Source organism: Nicotiana tabacum, chromosome 2 (genome assembly GCF_000715075.1).
Source record: "Nicotiana tabacum cultivar K326 chromosome 2, ASM71507v2, whole genome shotgun sequence".
Lineage (NCBI taxonomy): Eukaryota > Viridiplantae > Streptophyta > Magnoliopsida > Solanales > Solanaceae > Nicotiana > Nicotiana tabacum.
This window is the reverse complement of record NC_134081.1, coordinates 54,628,516-54,652,699: the sequence shown is the minus strand read 5'-3', so window position 1 is coordinate 54,652,699 and position 24,184 is coordinate 54,628,516. Positions and strand designations below refer to the sequence as shown.

The following is a 24,184-nucleotide window of genomic DNA, read 5'->3' as shown; positions in this document are numbered from 1 at the left end:
TCATTGGCTCTTCTGTTTGACTTGGCATGCCACGTTATTTGTTACGTGGCACCAAACTGGACCTCTAGGAATATAACATCTTGGGCTTAATGAAGTGGACTCATCACTTTAGCCCAATTAAATGGGGTAGTCCAATGAATTAAGACTTATTTATTTAATCCATATATATTGAATTATATAATTAATTCAATTATATTAGCCCATAATATTTGTTTGGACCAATATATCTTGAATTAAAATATAGTTCAAATTATTTTATGGATTTAATTTTAATAAAATTTGTATGCCACACTATGGTCCGTAGGTTTCCACTCCTTATATACTTCAGTTTTATGTTAGCAAATTTATATGCTCGATTAACATAAAATCGAAATACCTTGAAATGACATATATACCAGAAAAACTTTGCAAAACTCAGTTCTTGTCCGGAAGAAAATGCATTCTTTTAAACTCGGCTACATGAATGGTAGCACCGTCATAGGCACACATCATTCTTCCTCCGTTGACGGTTCCTTTTTTTGATGAAATCACTGCTCCAAAAAAATATTTATATCATGTTTATGCCAGAAATCGGATCGTTTCTAACTCGGGAACATCTTTGTGATACTTTCATACAAACAGTTTCCTTTTTAGCTGCTAATTTTAGATCCAGGGCAACGTGCTCGAGTATTTACGTTACAAAAAACTGAACTTAAAGTAGCAAAAAAAAAAAACTATTTATAAGCTCGAGTTCATAAATTGCAATTTCATCAACAATTTATATGCTTTATACTTGGAAAATATTAGTTATTCCTTAAAAGTTTATTTTTTTTTAACCTGACACAATCATAGTCATCCCACTCCAAGCTTAAAAATATGTAATCATTTCACTGATTGTCAAGCACGAAAAGTGCTTAATATTTATTTATAAGCTCATTCAACTGGTTACGACCAAACCAACTGTAAACTTAAGAAGAAGTTGTTATTCTTAATAATTATCCAGCATCATAACTTATTAAGATCATTCAATTGGATATGGCCTGGCACATAGGGTAAAATCTCACCCTACCCTAGTGAAATTCCTTAATGACTTCTTTAATTAACATGAAAAACTTCTGGCCAGCCAACAAGTGATAAAGAGATGAGCCATTTACTTCATCATCCTATCTGTAAATTGTCTACATTACCAAGATTAGCACACTTTGTTATAATCTGTATTCGAAAGTATAATTTCTGCAAAATAAAATGAAACCAGAAACCAAAGACAGAAATAGAATGAAATGAATAACGTTCCGAGCCCAACAGAAAACTGTGTTTCCTTAAGGAATTTAATCCCCTCACTATTGCCCAAGGTTGTTGAATTAATTCCTCACAGGATAAAACGGAGCAACTATTTTGTAATACCGGCAATGAAAATTACAGAACTTCGTCGAACTCAACAAACGGTAGTAAACCACACTGATGCTTACGTTTTTGCTTTTGGAAAACAAATGCAGAAATGCAAAAGAGAGAGGGGAGAGTATGCAAATTTTTGGCGGTCAGGAAGTGAGACCAAACCTTTGAATTTATAGCCAAATAGACTGGGTTGAATAGGTACGAAAGTACCTGATCACATGAGGTACTGTTTCGGCAGAAATACTTTTCTGTTTGATCGCGAATTCAAACAACGACCGTTAGTCGTTAGGAAATTATCCGCGAAACAAAATCCGCTCATATCAGGAAAGTAAAACAGGAAATAAATTTGGTCCAAAAAATTATCAATCAATCATATCAATTGACCGAAGCCGAAGCCGAAGTCAAAGCCGAAGCCGAGCGAGCGAGCGACGACGACGGCGCGGGGCACCAGTTCTTCTTACCTTTTTAAGAGGTAGAAGATGTTCTTCTCTATATAAGCACAAAAATTTTCTTTCCTTCTTCCAATGAGGGACAAAGTGCATTAGTAAAGGAAACTATTTCAAACTTTTCGTTTCCCTCCTAATCTTTTTCCTCCATTTCCCATTCACACTTCTTTATCTAATTAGATAAAAAAAAAACCAATAATCCCCCATATGAATGGGGAATGACTATCTGAAAATATGCATGCATGAAAAATTCTGTCTTTACAAGCAATGATTAATTGCATCTGGATAAGTAGGTTTCCTTTAAACTTTCCATAGTGAACTTATGTCGGATATACTCGGTCAATCGGTAGATTTGATATCTTTGAACCATTGAACTTTGGTGTATACCTAGACAGCCATAAGTCACACAATCAACCCTTTAACCGCCTTTGATTCTCATTGTTGTGTTCGTTTCAGCCATTAACACCGCCTGGTTCATAAGTGTATAGAGAACTGGCCTTACAGAATTCTCCTTGAAGTGGCTTACACTTCGCATTTATATAGGTAATTCTTAAACGTGTTATCCCATAGATACACTATTTGATATACTCCGTATCAAACTTAGAAACCATTAAAAAGCCTTAACGCTTTATCCTTGGTGCTGAACATTGTCTCATCACGAGAATAGACCAAACTTTTGACAATGTTGAACCGTCACTAATGACTTTGTTTGATCTCCTTGAACCTAGATCTTGGGATCTCCAATCTTCTAGGTAGAGTTACCGCCACCGTGACTTGTCCTCGGCCATAGTCCCATTCCCTTCAATGATTTATCAACCGCCTCTCTATTTAGGCCTTTTGTAAGTGAATCTGACACATTATCTTTTGACTTTACGTAGTCAATTATGATAATTTCACTAGAGAGTAGTTGTCTAACGGTATTATGTTTTCGTCATATGTGACGAGATTTTCCATTATACATAACGCTTCCAGCCCTTCCTATTGTTGCTTGACTATCGCAATGTATGCATATAGGAGCCACTGGTTTGGGCCAAAACAGAATATCTTCCAAGAAATTTCGGAGCCATTCAGCTTCTTCTTCAGCCTTATCTAAAGCTATAAACTCAGACTCCATTGTAGAGCGAGCAATGCATATTTGTTTGGATGATTTTCAAGAAACTGCTCCTCCACCAATTGTAAAAACATATCCACTTGTGGACTTTGTTTCTGATGACCCAATGATCCAATTTGCATCATTATATCCTTCAATTACCGCAGGATACTTACTGTAATGCAAAGCATAATCTTGGGTATGCCTTAGATACCCCAAAACTCGTTTCATTGCCATCAAATGAGTTTGGTCGGGATTACTTGTGTAACGACTCAGTTTACTTACTGCACAAGCTATATCAGGACGTGTATAATTCATGGTGTACATTAAACTTTTCAACACACTAGCATAATCCAGTTGAGATCTGCTTTGACCTAGATTCTTTGTAAGAGCCACATTTATATCAATCGGGGTCTTTGCGACTTTGAAATCTAGATACTTGAATTTTTCAAGTATCATTTTAACATAATAAGATTGAGACAATGCCAATCCTTGAGGAGACCTATGAATTTTAATTCCTAGAATTAACTCAGCAACTCCTAAATCTTTCATATCAAACTTGCTAGCAAGCATACGCTTAGTAGCATTTATATCTGCAATGTCTTTGCTCATTATTAACATGTCATCAGCATATAAACATACAATGACTATATAATTTGGAGTGTTTTTAATGTAAACACATTTATCACACTCATTAATCTTAAATCCATTTGTCAACATTGTTTGGTCAAAATTCGCATGCCATTGTTTGGGTGCTTATTTCAATCGGTAAAGTGACTTAACAAGTCGGTACACCTTCTTTTCTTTTCCGGGAACCATGAACCCTTCAGGTTGTTCCATATAAATTTTTTCCTCCAAGTCTTCATTTAAGAATGCTGTCTTTATATTCATCTGATAGATTTCAAGATCATACATGGCGGCTATAATGCTATTAACACCCTAATAGATGTAATCCTCGTTACTGGCGAGTATGTATCAAAATAATCAAGACCTTCTCGTTGTCTAAACCCTTTGACAACTAATCTTGCCTTATATTTGTCAATAGTACTATCAGCTTTTATTTTCCTTTTGAAAATCTACTTAGAACCCAAAGGTTTATTTCCTGGAGGAAGATCAACCAATTTCCAGGTATGATTACTTAATATGGATTCTATCTCACTATTGACTACCTCTTTCCAATATTGTGCTTCCGAGGAAGACATTGCTTCTTTAAACGTTTGAGGCTCATTTTCTAACAAAAATATCAGAAATTCTGCTCCAAAAAAAGTAGTTGTCCTTTGACGTTTACTACATCTTGGAGTTTCCTCATTAAACGCACTTTTCTTTTCTTCTTCTCGAGGTCGCTTAGATTTTTCAATAGACCAAATCTTTGAATTTATAGCCAAATAGTCTGGGTTGAATAGGTGCGAAAGGTACCTGTTCACATGAGGTACTGTTTCGGCAGAAATAATTTTCTGTTTGATCGCGAATTCAAAAAATGACCGTTAATCGTTAGAAAATTATCCGCGAAACAAAATTCGCGCGAAAATATCAGGAAAGAAAAACGGAAAATAAATTTGGTCCAAAAAATTATCAATCAATCGACCGAAGCCAAGCGAGCGACGACGACGGCGGCGTGAGGCACCAGTTCTTCTTAACTCTTTAAGAGTTAGAAGATGTGCTTCTCTATATAAGCACACAGATTTTCTTTCCTTCTTCCAATGAGGGACAAAGTGCATTAGTATAGGAAACTATTTCAAATTTTTCGTTTTCCTCCTAATCTCATCCCTCTATTTCCCATTCACACCTCTTTATCTAATTAGATAAAAAAACCCAATAATCCCCCACACTAACCGAGAAGTTTTCGAGGCAAATACCTTATGATATGAAAGTTGGTGCATGGGTGGCTCAAGAAAAGTTATGACTTTATTAAGAGCCCTTAAGCTTTTAACCAAAAGTTCAAACATATTTTTATTTTAATTCTGTTTTATCTAATTTTTTGAGATGTAAAATTATTAATGATATGTGTATAATTTATTTTAATCGTTCTTTACTATTTGACAATATAAATAACATATCTAATCTTTTTTGACCACCCATGAAAGTATTAAAGTTCCAATAATAATCTTTTTTAAGTCGAGTAACCTTATTCATACTAACATATTTAAATTCTAATTTTTAATGAAAAAATATTACATCTATGAAGTGAAAACACACAAAAAATCCAAGCAAAGTTTCACTGCTTTAGTTAATTTTGATTGTTATTGTGCGTGCTTGAAAACTTGAGAAATAGTAATGACAATGAATGTACAATTTAATTTATTCAATGTCCTTATTTTTGAGAGAATAAATAGCTTTGTAGGAGAAAAAAATAAAAAAAAAATACAAGTTTTATTATGAAAAAAAGGAGAAGACAATATTAATGTCATACTGTAAATTGACCAACATTCATTTTCAATCCTTGAGTAAATAGTTATCTATTCATCTTCTATAAGTATTTTATACTTTTTACCTTATATTATTCAATATTTTTGAAAGAAAATCAATTATAGAAAACATAATTTAGAAAATGGGGCTTCCAGAGAATTGAGGGACCTAAAGCCGTGGCCTTACCTGCTTGGCCCTTCAACCGGCCTTGCTAGTATGAATAATGAATTTGTCCTTGTATCCGCTTATCCAGTTCACTTGATCGTTTTTTATGCATATAAAGTGAAACAAACTTTGTAAAGGTTTTCCCATCACTCCACTGAATTAATTTTTTCTTTTTGAACTTTTCTTGAGATGGAGTGGCCCGTAGGGAAAATTAGAAGACGTGAGAAATTTTGGTGAGATTGGTTTCGAAAGTGACAGTTTGATCCACTTTTTTAATTTATACCTTAAGTGCGATTCCATGTTGCAAAGTAAAGTTTCTAATTCCTTTTCTTGAAATTTCCTCTTTTTGTTTTTTGAATTTTCGGAGATTTATGTCAGTATCACGCCACAAAATCGTCAGCAAAGATTGTGGGCATGAAAGTATAATTCACAATTGACCCCCATGTGGCATCAACAGACCTTGATCTCACTCAAAAAAATAAAAAAATAAAATAAAAAACACTCAAAAGGGTGGCATGCCAAAAGGCACAAACCAAAAAGTAATCCAAGAAAACAAGGGGGGAATTATGGGTCCCTTTCACAATCCATTACTACCTGCCCAGGCCCCAGATATACTGAATGGTGTCTCATTTTAGTACAAACATTCACTGCTTAATCAATTACTATAAAATAAGGATTAACCTTTTTTGACAGCTAATTTGCCTTCAACAATTTTCTAACAACTCTGGTCTTAATGCAGTAACATGTACTTTAAGAAGTTTTTCTTTGTGCAGTGGAGGATTTCAAAAGAGCTTTCTTTTATAAATTATGAGTGTTGGTACAACGCTAACCACAAAACCACTACAGTTAAATGTAATCCTTCTGTCTATAATACCTTTCAGGTACTCTCCATTCCATATTCTGTAACACTATTTTATTTTTAGTCGGTTTAAAAAGGAATAACACATTATTTGTATTTGAATATTTTTTAATGTTAACCTTTAACAATTTCCTTTTATAACTATAGAAATGCCATAAAGTGTTAAAGACATCAAACTCTAATGGTACTTTTGGTATGTGCCGAAAACCTTTCTTTCTTAAACGGTATCGAGTCAAATAACATCATCAAGTAGAAAAGAGAGTAATATTTTGGCTCACAAGAGAAAGAAAAAAAATGGAGAAATATATGTATAAAGGATTTTCACTTGAAAGTTAAGCCACTTTCTTAAGGAGTGGGGTGACAGTACTAATTCTATGATATTATAACCTTGCCAAACCTTTTTTTCACCTTTCATCTTGTTTATACTTTTCAAACAAAGAAACCTAATAACAATACCTATCAGCAGAAGAAAACATACCTGATGTGAAAAACATATAGTGACATTCCACACATGAAAATCTATGTGCTTGTTTTTTTCATTTACTGGTTAGCTCATGGCTATTGCACTTCCAATGTTCACATTGGGTACCAAGTAAGTCTTGCTATACCAACAACATATAGTAAAGGCTTCATAGGGAGGGCTTTTTTAATGGAAACTGACAACCAAATGACACCAAACTTTAGAGCAGCAATCAGTGTTGAAGCAATTAATGAGAAATACACATGTTCGCTTGATGTTTTTTTGGGAGATGTGAAGGTTTGGAGTTCTGGTCATTTATCACTATTTTACACAATAGACAAATGTGCACTTGAGCTGACTCAATATGGAGACTTACAATTGAAAGGTCAAGATGATAAAGTTGGATGGAAAGCTGGGACTTCTGGACAAGGTGTGAAGGTAATTATGAATCTCTTCTATCGGAATTTGAAGTTTTCCTCTTTTTGGTTTTTAGTCCAAAAGAAAAATAAGTACTATATGGATTTTGACTAAATTGTATATGCAACAAACAACTGCCTTTTCTTATTCAAAATAGCATTGCTTCTGCAACTTTGAGGCAGAAAAACTAATGGAGTAATTCGTAGAGTTTTAAACCACTAAGTTATTACTCCCTTTGTTCCATTTTATACGACGCTCCTTCTTCTTTAATATGTTTAAGAAAAAATGACACCTTCCTATATTTGAAAACTCTTTTTCTTAAAGCTTTCACTCTTACTCTTAGTGACATGCTCTTAAAGTCATAAGAATGTCATGTTTAAAACCACAAGTTCTAAAGAACCTTTTGGTATGTTCTAAAAGTCTTTCTTTTTTTGTTTTCTAATTCCGTGCCTAATCAATCACTGGAGTATAAATTGAAAAAGAAGAAGTATGTCTTTTGAGGTTAAACAACAAAAGAGTCAAAGTGTGAGTTGCCATTGTGAAACTAAATAGTGAATGCTAATATTTGGTTTCTGATATTTGATTCTGCTGCAGAGGCTGCATTTACTTGGGTCAGGTAATTTGGTTTTAGTTGATGCATTGAACTTGATAAAATGGCAAAGTTTCAATTTCCCAACTAATATTATGCTTTGGGGCCAGAGACTTAGCTCAAGAACTCGGTTAACTTCTTTCCCTAGCAACTCTAGTTTGTCATATTCATTTGAAATTCAGTATGACAAGATTGCATTGTACTTGTACTCTGGAAAATCGAAGTACTCGTACTGGGAATACACACCTTTGGAATTGAATGACCTGAATATTACGTATGTTGAATTAACTTCAAACGCGTTGGAGATATTCAACAACGAAAACCATAGAATTGGACGGATAAAATCGGACAAGCCAGAGCCCCTAAGATTTTTAGCATTGGGGAATAACACAGGGAACTTTGGATTTTACTATTACTCAGTTGACAAAGGAAAGTTTGAAGCTTCATATCAAGCACTAAACACAACTTGTGATCTTCCTTTGGCATGTCGACCTTATGGTATTTGTACATTTTCAGAAGAGTGTTCTTGCATAAGGCTAATAAAAAGAGGAGATGGTTTGCTTTCTGATTGTGCTGAGAATGTAACTGAGGGATTATGCGGCAGAAATGAGTCCCAAATGCTAGAGTTACAAGGCGTTACGAGTGTATTAAGAAGCAATCCTTATAAGGTCAATGTTAGCAAAGAAGTATGTGCAAATTTGTGCTTGAATAATTGTACATGTGTTGCAGCATTACATTTTTCAGTCGATGATTCTGAGGACGATCCGACAAAATCCGGACAATGCTATTCGTATGGACTAGTGAGAGGAGTTAAACAAATTGAAAGGGATGGAAGATTGAGTTATATGGTTAAGGTACCAAAGGGAACTGATCAAGATCATAGTGAACATTCTCATTGGAAAAAATGGATTCCAATTGTGGTAGGAGTGGTTGATGGAGTTGTTGTGTTACTTGTTTCGGGAGGGATTGGATACTATGTAATTCGAAAGAGAAGAAAATCGTGTGTAGATACTGGTCCCAACAATTGAACTTGTATAGTTGAGAAATTCTTTTTTTCAAGATCACATTTTTGTTCATGGTGATACAAATTGGTAAGGATGAAGCTTGAGCTACACATACTAAACTTGTAACAGAGAAGTTAATTTTGACAACTTCAAATCCAAATCCAAAGGATAGAAACTTGCATACTTATATGCAGATAGAAGTGAAATGATGAAAATAACCTAGACCAAATGCCAAAGATTGAGCTGAAGTTCCAACAAATAGCAGAGGCAGGTATGCAATCTTTTCGGAATTAAATGTTATTACTTCACAAGAGTTTTTTTATTTTTTTATTTTTTTATTCCTAAACGATTTGCTGAATTTGTGAATGTCTAACAGAAGGTTATTGATTATGCCTAGTGCATTGTTTGAAATGTATACCTCATTCATCTGCAATACTGAACAGATGAAAATGATGTTGCTTGAATGTTGTACGGGAAATGGCTACGAGAACTACTGTTTACCCGTAAAACGGTACAGTTAAATTTATACGTGATTTCTAGAAAAGTGAACTAATTTGATCCTGAAATAATATAGTAATCGAAGAAATACGCAGTACTTAGCCTTGCAATGTAGATGAAATAGCAAAGACAGTGATTCCGTGAACACAGTTTCCGAATACAACAATGATGAGATCAAAAAGTAAGAGAGTGAAATTGTATAAAGCTTTGTCTAGAATATAGTATATGTTCTTCCCAGAAATTTCGTATCCCTTACAATAATAACTGAGCTCACTATATATAGCTATGTCTAGGGAAGAAGGTCCTAGGATCCTGCCCTCCTTTAATGTCAATTAAGAGGGTCATTGATGAAGATGTAACGTTGAGCGTAAATGTCAAATTCTTTGTAACAGACCGTCGCTCTTAATACTGTAGAATATTCTTTAGTAAATGCTACCAGTCGCAGAGCATTTAATACACTTTTATGAACGTTATCCGTTCCGGTGATAAGCGCAGTGGCTGCGTTCGGTCCTCAGCCCTTCCATCTTGGATTCCACGTGTCCTCCTTTTAGTCAGTCACGCGTCATATCATATTTTACCCTATACAGATAGTCCCCATGCTTTCCAGTGATATAACTTTGTGTTACCGAAAAGTTGGTAGAAACACCTTTTTGGCGAAAATTACTATAATTCCTTCTGAAGGTGTCTGACAGTTGATTAGACGCACGTTTCTCCGCATTTAATGCCCCGAACTCGCGTCATCCTGTTATACCTCATATTCATACGTGAGAGTACGCCATAAGTAAATTGATGAAGGCTCGAAAATGAGATGTTACATCTCGCATTTTTGTACGTTAAAGTTTCGTCATAAGTTAATCGACGTAAACTCGGGAATGAGTATTTTGAGATTATAAGTATTATGCTATTTCAAACAAGTGATAAGTAAATTCGTGAAGGTGAGGGGGTGAACGAATCAAAGAAAATGAGTTTGATCGAAGTTTGTCATTTTGAAATAAAATACGGTCTAAGCTATAATACCCGGTATTTATGAACTTGTGCCATACAAGGTACCACATGACCATGATAGTAAGGTGTATAAAGTGTGTTAAAAGTGATTAGAATTTTAAGTAATTTGAGATAATTCTTAATTATGTGGATAATTAGTTAATTATTATTTTGAGTAGAAAGTTAACAAATTAATTAGAAGTTTATGGATAATTATTTAAGTGGAATTTTGGATAATTATTAAGGGGACAACAATTCACGTGGGGCTATGGGAATGTGGCAGTAAGGGACTTAAGCATCATCGATTCCTTGGTCTTTATAATTAGGTGGCATGTTTAGGGGAATTTTGGATAAAATAATCCCCAAAAGTGGGGCCCATACCCAAAGGTTAAAGACCTCTTTAATTCATTACATTATCTCTACAATACAATGTAAATTGCTTCAACAAACTTATTTAAAAAGATAGCAACATGATTTGCTACAAAAATCATACAAGACTAATTAGCAACATGAGAATTGCGATTCTAAGAGAGCACAGTACAATCTTTCTCAAGAATATCATACGAATTTTTCCCTACTTCGATCCGCCGTTACATGTTTTGTCGCGTTTGACGGATGTGGGAAGGATTTTCAAAAGAATCGACTCAGGTATATTAAGACTATCCCTTATTTCCTTTTGGCATGATCCAAATGATACAAACAAAATGAGCAAAATACGCAACTTTTATAAATGACTCTATTCATAGAAATACTAGGGGTATCTATATTCTTGATTCCCCATGTGTCTTATTATTATATCTTTTGTTTATGGGTCTCAGAAAAATATGTAGTTGATAAAGTTATCCGAAAGGCATATTGATCTTATGACATTTCGAGAAATTTTATTAACGCACTTCTTATGCATTTCATGCATTTATACATGTACATTGACCCATGATCAGATGGCGTTATGTACGCGTATGTTATATGTATATGAAATATGGGAAAAGGTTACGGCGTTATATATGCACCACCACCTGATCAACTGGTATACGTTGATGATTTGCCTACAGTGGTCGAGATGATATGATGGGATGCCCTCAGAGGCTTGATGCTGTTATGAACGCATACACCTTTGCATGGTATGATATTTATATGCATATGCATGACATTATAAATATGAAATGATTCATAGAGCTATTCAGACTTACATGTTGAGTCTTTTACTCCATGTTTCTCTATGTTTTTTATTTACTGATTTTCATTTCCTTACATACTCAGTACATTATTTATACTAACGTCCCTTTTACCTGGGGATACTGCGTTTCATGCCCGTAGGTTCCGATAGACAGGTTGAGAGTTCTCCAAGTAGGTTATCAGCTCAGCGGAAGATGTTGGTGCGTTCAATTTACTCCGGAGTTGCTTATTTGGTCAGTATGATTTGGTCATGTATTGATTAGTATGGCCGGACCCTGTCCCGACCTTTATGGTATTTATCTACTCTTAGAGGCTTGTAGACATATGTTATGTATGTGAAAGATTGTATAGTCTTGTCGGTCTATGTTCAGTGTACGAGCGATCATTTTGGTCTTATAGGCCCGTATGTCATATGTATAAGTTTGTATTACATGTTGGGTCGTCCAATGTTGAGTGTTTCCTCATGTTTTATTCTACTTATCTCACGACAGCCTTTCCGGCTCATTTACCTATAATAGTAAGATAGGAAAAGATACGTATCAGAGCAGTTCCGTCCTAGTGAGTCTACAAGCCGTGTCTAGTAGGGTCTTATTTGTGGGTGTGTTGTGCACCACACTTATAAGCAGGAGGCTACAGGGCATTTAGGACTGTCACTCTTTCTTCTTACTCTAGATCGTGTGGTAGAGCTCACTTGTAAGACTTTAGACTCCTAAATTCTATTTTATTCGTAATAAGATGATACCTACATCCAAAAAACAACTGGTAAGAGATTGACTGTGGCCGTGGAAGAGTTGGGTCAGAGGAACTCAATTTTCGCATGATGCTTATGATGAGTAAATGTAAGGTGTTCAGCATATCATGTGTGTACTAAGACGTGTAAGCTTCTTGATAAGGAGTCTTAAGGTAAGAATATCTATCCACCCATATGGTGAAAAGTAATGAGAGATTCAGAAGGTAGATATAAGTTTCAACAAGTAAAAGAAGCAAGGTGAAGAAAGGTACAAGGCACCCAGTTAATGAAGATTATCAGCATTTACAATTTAGGCAGAGAAATATAAGCCTTTTGAGTTACCCTCAATAGTAACAGAGGTATGTACAATCGGCCACACCCATCTCAGTTATTCCCTGTGGGAGCTAACAGATATAATTTAAGAGAAGGACGGGATATCATTATCCGGCTGGGGTTAGAGTAACCCAAAATGGTGGATGAATTGTTAGTATTAGTTGACATTTCCGAAGGATAGTGCAAATGTGGTAATGGATCTCCTTGTGAGACACCCAGATGGTGCATTCTAAAATAGTACAACTAGATATGAGTACTACAAAGATAGGCACTGGAATCCTGGAAGGGTTAAATATTACCTTAGTATGGCCGCGTCCCTAGTAGAGCGAGGATGTTAGGCAACCCGAAGAGCCAGGGGATGGAGCAAGGAGAGCTAAAAGCAAAAGAATGTCTTGTTAAAGTTTCAGAATAAAGTGATAAACAGAAATGTTAGCAGGGAAATAAGAAGAGAGCTAATGAAGCATTATGAGTAAGATGTGATACATGGATGATAATGGTAAATTAAAAAAAATGACAGTATTAGAGAGTCTATAGTCAAGGGAAGAAAAACAAAATGAGAGGTGACAGGCCTTGAGACAACAAAAGAGTATAAGCAATAAAGTCATATCCTCATTTCGACAAACAAGTTCGTGACTCTAACCTGATTACCAAAAGGAAAAGTTAGACCCCAGATCAATAGAAAATCAGTATGGACTGGTGAACAAGATAAACTAAACATGAATTATAGACCGAGTGATTTGATTATAGTCGGCATCATGATAAATTCAGAGATTGCATTCCAGCGATAATAGAATGAACGACAGAAGAATAACTTTTAAAGGTCATTCAGGAAGACGCTTCCCTCAAGCAAGCAGTGTGAGCAAAGTTAAGCTTAAGGGACTATGTGCGCCAGTTACACTAGGTGTCACCCTTGTGAGTAAGGGATTTTGTTATCCTTGGTATAGAAGGATCACCGTAAGGCGAGTAAGGGTCATCGATGATGTGAAAAGATGCCAAAGATGAAGAGGTAAAACATCTATACGTAGATCATCGTAGCACTAAATCTTAGTACTCCCCTAAAGGGGGGAATATAAAGTGATGTGGCATTAAGTCAGAATTAAGTGGTTCTAGTAACTATGGAATGATAAAGGAAGAATGCGATAAAAATAAGAAATGGATGAGATGGCACTTATCCAAATGCTACAGATATGCTACGATTTTAGAATATTATGCAAACTAGACGTCAAGGAGAGGAAGTAAGGGTTCCTGTCCGAGATGTTATTGATAAATAAGGAGCCAGTGCGAGACGTAAGTTAAGAAAAAGAAAATAACCCAAGAAAGATTACACGGAATATTGATATGAGAATGGGCCAATGAATAGTTAGCAGTTGATTCAAAAAGAGCCTAGTTATGGCTAGACAAGAGGATACAGACAAATCAACAGATCGTGCAAGATAAATATAGTAAACCCCAATATGGGGAATTCAGTCTCGTAGATATGATATCGTGACCCTTGAGAAATATTCAGATAGGAGTTGGGGTAGTTAAAGGTACCGTATGAGTGTTACGAAAATAAAAAAAGAGTGCCACTAGGAAGACATTCAAAATATCAGTTCAGAAGCAACCCTACAAGCACAAGGGCGTGGAGGTAAGTAACTACGGATAATTATAGGCGAGGAAGGACATCAAAAATTCCGTCGAGTATACGATGTAATGAGCTCGCAACTTTACAAGAGTTAGAGGGTCCTCCCTAAGTACTACAATGAAAGACTAGCTGAGGAAATAAGGAAGAAGGCTTCAACCTAAGCATAGTGACCTAAAGAGGAAATGGTCTTGTAACAACACTCTCACTACAATATTGTATGCACACAATAATGGGGCAGAAAGACCATGAAAAGTAATAGCTTACTTTTAAAGAAAGATGAGAAGGAACGAAAGGAATTATTCGATCAATGATCCAAAGTTAATTACGTTATGAACGCACTTAAGATTTCAGAGTATTATCCATGCATCGTATATGTTGAAAATCATACAGCCGTAGAAGACTCTGGTATAAGTTAAAAGAAAGAATCGATTCCAGGTCATAAACAAAGGATTGAATCGTTAGGAGATTGTATCATGGATATTCCATAGCGCCCATGAAAGGCTAAAGTAATGACTAATACCATGAGCCGCAGATCGGAAGATAGCTTAAGCCTACATAAATATTGGTCAGAGGGAAGAGGAAACTAAAGAGTTACATTAACTAAGTAAATCAGGAGTCTGATTATTGGACCTAGAAAATTATAGAGATCGTGATTGAAAACATTGCAGAATCACTCTTAGTATCAGAAGTACAAGAGTACAACAACCATATTCTATAACAGCTCTACAATAAAGCCAATTAGAAGAATACCAGCCTCATAAGAAGTACGTATGAAGCTCCCATTGGATTGTGTATGCACCAGAGGTGCAAGTAATATAATAGAGCTTCAAATTGTAGATGTGAATGATACCTATGTGGAAGGGAGGTCATGAAAGAGATAGAAGATGTGATGCGAAACTTTAAGGTAAGTAAGGTAAAGGTGGACAACATACGAGATACTCAATTACAAAAGGTTGTGAATAGTCCATACTTCGGATAGAAGGATAGAAGCACTGGGATTCAATATCCAGGAATGATAGCGGCGTCGTCAGTGGCATATTTTCTAGCCTATGATTTCTATGTATCGAGAGGTCTAGTTAAAAAAGTAAAGAAAAGTTAGAGACGATGTGATATCTCGCTTGATGTTCCAGAATAACATAAGCAAATCTATGGTGCAAGCAAGTTGAAGGAAAGTTGCGAGTAGTATAAATGGATATGTGTGGGTCGCAAGCTAAAGTATAGTAGAGCGATAAGGTTTTAAGAAGATATGAGTAAGGATAGGGAAAGGCAAGTGAGAGGGTGACGAGAATGGAAAAGTCATAGGGATTAAGCCCATGAAAAAAAGAAAGCTAATGGTTTCTCTAAGTTATGGAAAGTTTAGTATAGCCCGAATGAACTCAAAGGAGTCTAAGAATAATAGCATTTAGAAGAGATGGAATGCTGCCCTGGTAGTAGAATAAGGGTGTAGTTGTGATAGATAAAGGATGACGTTTGGGCCTTTGATTGAGTAATGATTTGAAAAAAAAGAGGGATTTCATGAATTGTGCAGGATTAAAATATCCACGTAAGGTAAATCACATTGGGATGCTATGAAATACGGTTATGGAAGTATAGTATCGCCCCCAGGTGGATCAGTCTAATCATTTCAAGTATTCCCCGATGAGACGTGAGCCCTAGCGGCAATGTTACATAAGAGGTCAAGTTATCAGTGGTAGATTATAGATCAACATTAAGGTGAATAAACAATAGATGGTTAAAAGTTCAACAGTATGAGATGAGATCAAACTGTCATTCTTAAGATAAACAGTAACGAGGAAGCATTAAAGGACTTAGATTTATACATATAGGATAAGCAACGAGAGTAACATGAAGTTTGGTAGCAGACCTCAGTAACAATAAACCGAAGTAAGAGTTATGGTATAGTATGACCTATTTAGATGTAGTAAAGCCATAGGCACCCAGAGGGACAACTTGTCAAAATTCTGTATATGTTCACAAAGTGAGGCCTAGAGATTGGCTAAAAACTGGAGGGAAGAGTCGCATAGGCGCACATATAAGGACAAAGTCGTACAGACTGCATGATAGAAGGTAGCAATAGTTATGAAATTGGAAGAATTCCTACCACAAATCGTGGTGTGAGAAAGAGGCCTAAAGGGGGGAATGCCCTGGCCTTTGGATTTATTCACAGAACAGTTGCCTAGATGGCAAGGAGAGTGCTACAGTATTCGGAAGACATAGGTTATGAAAATGATAAGTGCATCAGTCAAGATTCGAGGACGACTGTTCCAAAGGTAGAATGATATTACACCCCATGTTTTCGTACGTGAAAGTACGTCATAAATAAATTGATGAAAGCTCGGAAATGAGATGTTACATCCCGCATTTTCGTACATTAAAGTTTCGTCGTAAGTTAATCGACGTAAACTCGGGAATGAGATTATTTTGAGATTATAAGTATTATGCTATTTAAAATAAGTGATAAGTAAATTCGTGAAGGTGAGAGGGTGAACGAATCGAAGAAAATGAGTTTCGTCGAAGTTTGTCATTTTGAAATAAAATACGGTCTAAGCTATAATACCCGATATTTATGGACTTGTGCCATACAAGGTACCACATGACCATGATAGTAAGGTGTATAAAGTTTGTTAAAAGTGATTAGAATTTTAAGTAATTTGAGATAATTCTTAATTATGTGGATAATTGGTTAATTATTATTTTGAGTGGAAAGTTAACAAATTAATTAGAAGTTTGTGGATAATTATTTAAGTGGGATTTTGGATAATTATTAAGGGGACAACAATTCACGTGGGGCTATGGGAATGTGGCAGTAAGGGACTTAAGCATCAATGACTCCTTGGTCTTTATAATTAGGTGGCATGTTTAGGGGAATTTTGGATAAAATAAACCCCAAAAGTGGAGCCCATACCCAAAGGTTAAAGACCTCTCTAATTCATTACATTATCTCTACAATACAATGTAAATTGCTTCAGTAAACTTATTTAAAATGATAGCAACGTGATTTGCTAGAAAAATCATACAAGACTACTTAGCAACGTGAGAATTGCGATTCTAAGAGAGCAAGGTACAATCTTTCTCAAGAATATCATACGGAGTTTTCCCTATTTCGATCTGCCGTTACATTTTTTGTCGCGTTTGATGGATGTGGGAAGGATTTTCAAGAGAATTGACTCAGGTATATTAAGGCTATCTCTTCTTTCCTTTTGGCATGATCCAAATGATACAAACAAAACGAGCAAAATACGCAACTTTCATAAATGACTCTATTCATAGAAATACTAGGGGTATCTATATTCTTGATTCCCCATGTGTCTTATTATTATATCTTCTGTTTATGGGTCTCAAAAAAATATGTAGTTGATAAAGTTATCCGAAAGGCATATTGATCTTATGACATTCCGAGAAATCTTATTAACGCACTTCTTATGCATTTCATGCATTTATACATGTACATTGACCCATGACCAGATGGCGTTATGTACGCGTATATTATATGTATATGGGATATGGGAAAGGTTACGGTGTTATATGTGCATCACCACCTGATCAGCTGGTATATGTTGATGATTTGCCTATAGTGGCCGAGATGATATGATGGGATGCCCTTAGAGGCTTGATGATGTTATGAACACATATACCTATGCATGAAATTATAAATATGAAATGATTAACAGAGCTATTTAGACTTACATGTTGAGTCTTTTACTCCATGTTTCTCTGTCTTTTATTTACTGATTTTCATTCCTTACATACTCGGTACATTATTTGTACTAACGTCCCTTTTGCCTGGGGATGCTGCGTTTCATGCCCGCAGGTTCCGATAGACAGGTTGAGAGTTCTCCCAATAGGCTATCAGCTTAGCGGAAGGTGTTGGTGCGCTCCATTTGCTCCGGAGTTGCTTATTTGGTCAGTATGATTTGGTCATGTATTCATTAGTATGGCGGGGCCCTATCCCGACCTTTATGGTATTTATCTACTCTTAGAGGCTTATAGACATATGTCATGTATGTGAAAGATTGTATGGCCTTGTCGGCCTATGTTCAGTATACGAGTGATCATTTTGGTCTTATACCATATGTAATATGTATAAGTTTGTATTACATGTTAGGTCGTCCAGTGTTGAGTGTTTCCTCATGTTTTATTCTACTTATCTCACGACAGCCTTTCCAGCTCATTTACCTATAATAGTAAGATACGAAAAGATACGTTACGTTGGTACTCGGTTGAGTAAGGTACCGGGTGCCTGTCGCAGCCCATCGGTTTGGGTCGTGACATATCCCATGATTCAGCACAACTTTAGCCAGTTATCGAGGTAATCATGTCCATGAATTTAGCCGCCAAAAGTTTACCTATATGCAACTTTCTTTTCCTTTGCGTTTCACAATTGCTTGAGCTTCTAATTTACATCATTGTTTTCCATCCTTTTTCGAATTTTCTTCAAACAAAAACTCTTTACCTTCGTCCTTTCCAATGGCTTCTTCCTCCAAACGTGGTGGTTCTACAAAGAATAAGAACAAAACCGAGGATTCTGTTCCTCCAACAGTGGATTCTAACATCCCAAGAAGGCTTAGTACTTCGAAGGATTTTGAAGAGAAATTTCCTATTGCTAACCCTCGTACATGGGCTGTTAGTAGGTACCCTTCTTCCATTCGTCCTTCCAGTATTTCTGTTGTGAAGGAGGACTGCCACTGCAATGAGTTTGAAATCATCACTCCTGATCTATCGGAGTGAGTGACCCTTCCCAAGGAAGGTTTTACATACTTTTTTACGTATCCCTTTACTTTGGGCTCATTTTCTTTGAGCGGGGAGCTTGATTCTGTGATTGTATAGTTTTGCCTTCACTACCTGGTATGTTTGGCACAGGTAAGTCCTTCAGTGTGGAGGATGATCACTTGCCTCCGGCGCTTGTGCCAAGAAACTAGGGAGGAGCTAACCTTAGCTCATGTGATGAATCTCTATTCTCCCAAAATCTTCCGCGGGGGAATGATAAACCTTTGCAAGCATGGCCACCATGGTTTGTTGTCTAGCATGGATAATGACAACGACCGTGGGTGGATGGAGCGGTTCGTTGTAGTTGCCACTAATGACATCATTCCGACAACGGTTTCATCCTTTCCGGTTGCTTGGTACCGCACTCGTAAGTTCTTTGTATAATATTCCTCTTACTAGATATTCTTCTATGGCCGTATCATCTCTTCAACCTTCCCATATTTCAGCAACTCGATGGCTCCCACCGGTGGTGCAAGGTTTGAACCGGTGAGTTCAGAAGATTTTGAACGTCACAACGCCTGAAACTCGTTCGTGGAAAGAACTAGCCCTTAAATACGGGTGGAAGGACAAAAATCATAGTAACTCTAATTTACCTTGCTTCCATTTTTGTATACGAAGAACTTGGTTGAACTCTTCTGACTTTGTTCATGGAATTGCGGGCTCTATTGTTGTCCCCGAGGAGGATGTTCTGGCTGATCCCGCTGATGCAGCGAGGCTGCTTCAGGAAGCACTTACTCGAATAGGTATCTCCGGGCCTGTTTCGGGTGCAAATATTTCTTTACAGAGTCCCTGACCGGAGGATAAACAAACAAAGAGAAGACGCTCCTCCGCGACCGGGGAAAAGAATAAAAGGGCAAAGTTTGATGCCCCCGAATCATCTCCGGTGGCGATGATGACCGGTCCTCCTTATGGGCCGGTCGCAAACACCATGATGATTGATGATGGTGAAGAAGCTGTTGATGAGGGAGCTTCTTTTGACAGAAGGCGACGATTCTCATCATCTCAATAGGATGCTCGACATGTTGAGGTAGTTACACTAACTGAAGACGAGGTCTCGACATTTTGGGGAGAGTCTGATTTGGTAGAATATGCCAACTCCCATTTTCGGGCACTAATTGCTGCAACCGGTGCTGCGGGGCTGAGTACCAAGTCCTTGCCATCTTTGGTTGGCGAGCATCAATCAACCAGCCCTGCATTTGATGCAGCTGCTTCTCACTCTTCAACTCCATCAGCTTCATCTCCACTTTCACCAACACCAGCAACTGCTACATCATTTCCATCTTCGTTTACTCTTCCACCAGCGGTTGCTACACCATCTCCATCGGCCGCAGCTGACCATGAAGAAGGTATTCCTCTTCCATAGTCCCTAATTCATGGGAACTTGGGGCAAAATTATGTTGCTCCTTCTGAAGATCCACAAAGGAGGAGGAACATTACTCCTTCTGTCTCTACCGGGTGGCAACCTGCTATCACGACCTGTGTTTGTTGAACAATGCTATACATAACGCCGCGGCGGTGTTTGTTGAACAATGCTATACATAACGCCGCGGCGGTACGTTCCTTCTTTCCTCTATTATTTCTTCTACTTTTTAACGAATGTATTCTAAGTTTTTCCTCTTCTTATTTTATAGGCAAACTTTCTTGCCTCTGAGGACCTTCAAAGGTTTATTCGTGAGAAGGAAGAACTTACTTCTGATGGGGATCAACTTTTAGCAAAACGGGACTAGACTGTTCTCCGCCTCTCAGAACTGGAAACTAGAGCTACTGAGGCCGCTGTTTTGGAGGCTCGTTTGCAGCAAATCAAGCAAGAAGTGGTAACCTTCAGCCAAGAAATTGAGCCGCTGATGGTTAATTTTGATGAGGCCAAGGCCAAATGGGCAGAAGTCCAAAACGCCATTCTTGCTGCAACCGACTGTGAGGCTGCCTCTGCTGAAAGAGTGATTAACTTGGAGGCAGCCTTGAACTCTAAAAGTGAAGAGCTTGCTGTTGTGGAGGCGAAACATGCCCAGCTAGAAGAGAAGTACAGGAAAACTATTGAGCATAATAGGCTATTTAGTTCTATTGTCCGCGAGCTTGATGTCAGCCTCAAATCTGCTAGATTCGCCCGGGAAAACCTTTCCACAGAGTTTATTCAACTAAAAGAAGAACTTAAGCTCCGAGCGGCTTCCCTCATTGTTGGAAAAACTTATTCTATGTATAGCATGAGGAGGAAAACCTTGGAAGAGGCTAAAGCTGGTATCATTGATGTTGATGCCGAAATTGCTAACGCCTGAGAGCTTGAGTTGGCTGCAAAAAATGGACTCCCGACGCAGTATGGTGCTCCAGGTTCTTCTGATTTCGATTTCGAGTTTTTAGAAACTGAAGAAGGATCGGAAGGTGATGAGGCCGAAGACCAAACTGGGGAAAGCGTTGAACCATCGGCGGAACCACCTACTCTTCCCGGTAATGCGGATACTTCTCTTCTTCCTGGTTCCGGAGACGCTGTAGTTTAGCTTTTTCTTTTCCTATTTTGCACTTGTAACATTTTGGCCTGTTCTTGTAAATAAAAACATATTTTCTTCTTTTTGTTCAAGTGCCGTTTGAGTCTTACTTTCGTTTGAATATCCATGAAAGCCTTTAACTTTTGCATTTGCTCAAGTATTCTGCGCATGTTGTTCAATTTGCGCTTTACTATGTGTAGTCTCAGATCCCTTTTCTTCGAAGCATTTTGGTTCCGAGTATTATCCCTTTTACATGAGGGGTTTTATGAATATTTGCACCAGTTTCCCTTTTACATGAGGGTTTCTATGAATATTTGCGCAAGTTTCCCTTTTACATGAGGGTTTCTATGAATATTTGTGCAAGTTTTCTTTTTGCATCTTTTTTATATGCGGCTTCGGGTGTATTTTTCCCCGATGGCATTTTGGATTCTAGGCATTGATTCTTCCGGAACCAACCCTTTAACGTGAGGTTTTTTATAAGAGAGGGTCCTCTTATGTTTACGGTGCTCTTGAAGAGGACGTCTCCTGTTCATTATGGCACTAACATTTGAAGTACTTGTTTAACTTTCAAATGACAAAGTTAGCTCATCGTTCTGATAAGAAACAAGATAAAAGAAAAAGGATTTCATTTTATTCCTTCTATTTTCAGAAATTACATAAGCATTTTGCTATGCAGAAAAGAAATTGCCATTACTTGTGGCTATCTTGTACACCTTGTTTCTACGGGGCTGGCTGCGCAGTCTCTGGTCTCGATGATGCAGTTTGTTTCTGGATTTTCATTCCCGTTTGACGTGGCAGTCATTGTTGCCGTATCCGCATATCATTCCCCCAGTGTTGGAATGCGAAGAATGCGAATTGGAATACTGGAAGTCTTGTATCTGCGAAGGTCCCACCAATGAATTGCTAGGTAATCCTTCACTCGGTAACATATCTTGTTTCCCCTTAGGAATCCATGCTATCGAGCGAAATAATACCTAGTAGTCCTCTGGCGGTTTGTGCCCGTGAACGGTCGGGTAACCTCTATTCGGTAGCAAACTTAACTTCCCGGTGGGAATTTGCTATCGAACCAAAGATTACCTAATCGTCCCCGAGTGGAAGCTTGTTCGTTTGCCTTGCTCTCAAAGGTCTTATTACTGATGTCTTCATAGTATGCTTTCTGTCGCTACCTCGTTAAAAACCTTGCCAGAAAAACTCAATTGGGACAAAAACTGAACGAAGGGAAAAAGAGTGCAGCACATACTTTCTGTTTGAGTGTTGTTCATTAGCAATAATATCTCTTGAGGTGTGCCATGTTCCAGTTGCTGGGCAACTTGTCTCCATTCTGGTTCTCCAACTCGTATGAACCTTTCCCAGTGGTAGCTGAAATCTGGTAAGGGCCTTCCCATGTTGGACCTAGTTTTCCCGTGTTGAGCTCCCGGGTATTTTGTGTTACTTTTCTTAGAACCAAGTCTCCTACTTTGAAAAAATAGAAGTTGGCTCTCCGATTGTAATATTGCTCTATCCTCTGCTTTTGGGCTGCCATTCTTACATGCGCCAAGTCCCTGCGTCCCTCGAGCAGTTCCAAGTTGATTAACATTGCTTCATCGCTTGATTCTTCATTTATCTGATAATATCTCAAAGCGGGTTTGCCCACTTCAACCGGGATTAGGGCTTCAGTACCGTACACGAGGGAAAAGGAGTTTCTCCTGTACTTTATTTGGCCGTTGTTCAGTAGGCCCTTAGGACTCCGGGCAACTCTTCGGGCCATTTGCCTTTTGCTACTTCCAACCTTTTCTTGAGGTTTTGAATGATCATTTTGTTTGTTGACTCCGCTTGACCGTTTGCGCTCGAATGATAAGGTGAGGATGCGATTCTCTTTATTTTCAGGTCTTCGAAGAACTTTGTAACTTTTGCACCGATAAACTGTGGCCCATTGTCGCATGCTATCTCTTTTGGTATTCTGAACCTGCAAATTATATTTTCCCACAGGAAATCGACTACTTCGCATTCTCCGATTTTCTGATAAGAACCTGCTTCCACCCATTTAGAAAAATAATCAGTCAAAATTAAAAGAAACCTTACCTTTTCGGGAGCCGGTGGCAGCGGTCCAACGATGTCTATCTACCATTTCATGAATGGCCATGGGGACAAAACTAAATGTAAGGGTTCTGCCGGTTGATGTACTAGTGATGCGTAGCGTTGGCACTTATCACATTTTCGTGCGAAATCTTTAGCGTCTTGTTCCATGCGAGGACAGTAATATCCTGCCCTTACCAATTTCAGTACCAACGACTCTGCGCCTGAGTGATTGCCGCATATCCCTTTGTGGATTTCTCTCATGACATAGTCAGCTTCTGATGCTCTTAAACACCAGGCCAGTGGGCCTTGGAAAGATTTTCTATACAATTGGCCTTTCCTGAAGCTATAACGTGCAGCTTTGGTACATAACGCCCATGATGATTCTGGATCATCGGGCAACTTTCCGTGCTCGAGGTAGTTGATTATTTTGTTCCTCTAGTCCCAGACCAGGCTAGCCAAATTCACCTCATAGTAACAATTTGTATCAAGGACTGAGCTCATCAGTTGTACCACTGTTCCGGACTCTGATCCTTTTATTTCTGTCGATGAACCTAAGTTTGCTAATGCATCTGCCTCTGCATTTTCCTCTCTCGGGATATGAGTTATTGACCATTCACGGAATCGTGCCAAAAGTGCCTGGACCTTTACCACGTATTATTGCATACGTTCTTCTTTGGTATCAAAGATCTCATAAACCTGATTTACCACTAGCTGTGAGCCGCAT

General features: G+C 37.7%; 1 protein-coding gene across 4 annotated transcripts; it reads left to right on the top strand.

The window, feature by feature from the left end:
• Window positions 1–6,168: 6,168 nt before the first annotated feature.
• On the top strand, window positions 6,169–18,157 carry LOC107799311 (G-type lectin S-receptor-like serine/threonine-protein kinase SD2-5). 4 transcript variants are annotated; one of them, XR_012700187.1, is made up of 4 exons: window positions 6,169–7,238; window positions 7,812–9,081; window positions 11,610–11,701; window positions 17,967–18,157. XR_012700187.1 is itself a non-coding variant. In XM_016622408.2 (2 exons), exons 1-2 carry the CDS (start codon window positions 6,852–6,854, stop codon window positions 8,832–8,834), a joined length of 1,410 nt encoding a protein of 469 aa, XP_016477894.2. In that variant the 5' UTR covers window positions 6,169–6,851; the 3' UTR covers window positions 8,835–11,942. The 4 variants fall into 4 exon arrangements, 1 of the variants encoding a protein (XP_016477894.2); XR_001651098.2 differs by lacking the exon at window positions 17,967–18,157 and having other exon boundaries at window positions 11,610–11,942; XR_001651097.2 differs by lacking the exon at window positions 17,967–18,157 and having other exon boundaries at window positions 11,345–11,942.
• Window positions 18,158–24,184: the final 6,027 nt, after the last annotated feature.

Bases quoted from the DNA above. Each gene is read 5' to 3' on its own strand.
- LOC107799311 (XM_016622408.2), top strand. From the start codon at position 6,852: ATGAAAATCTATGTGCTTGTTTTTTTCATTTACTGGTTAGCTCATGGC. The intron at 7,239-7,811 runs GTAATTATGAAT...ATTCTGCTGCAG, and splicing joins CTTCTGGACAAGGTGTGAAG to AGGCTGCATTTACTTGGGTC.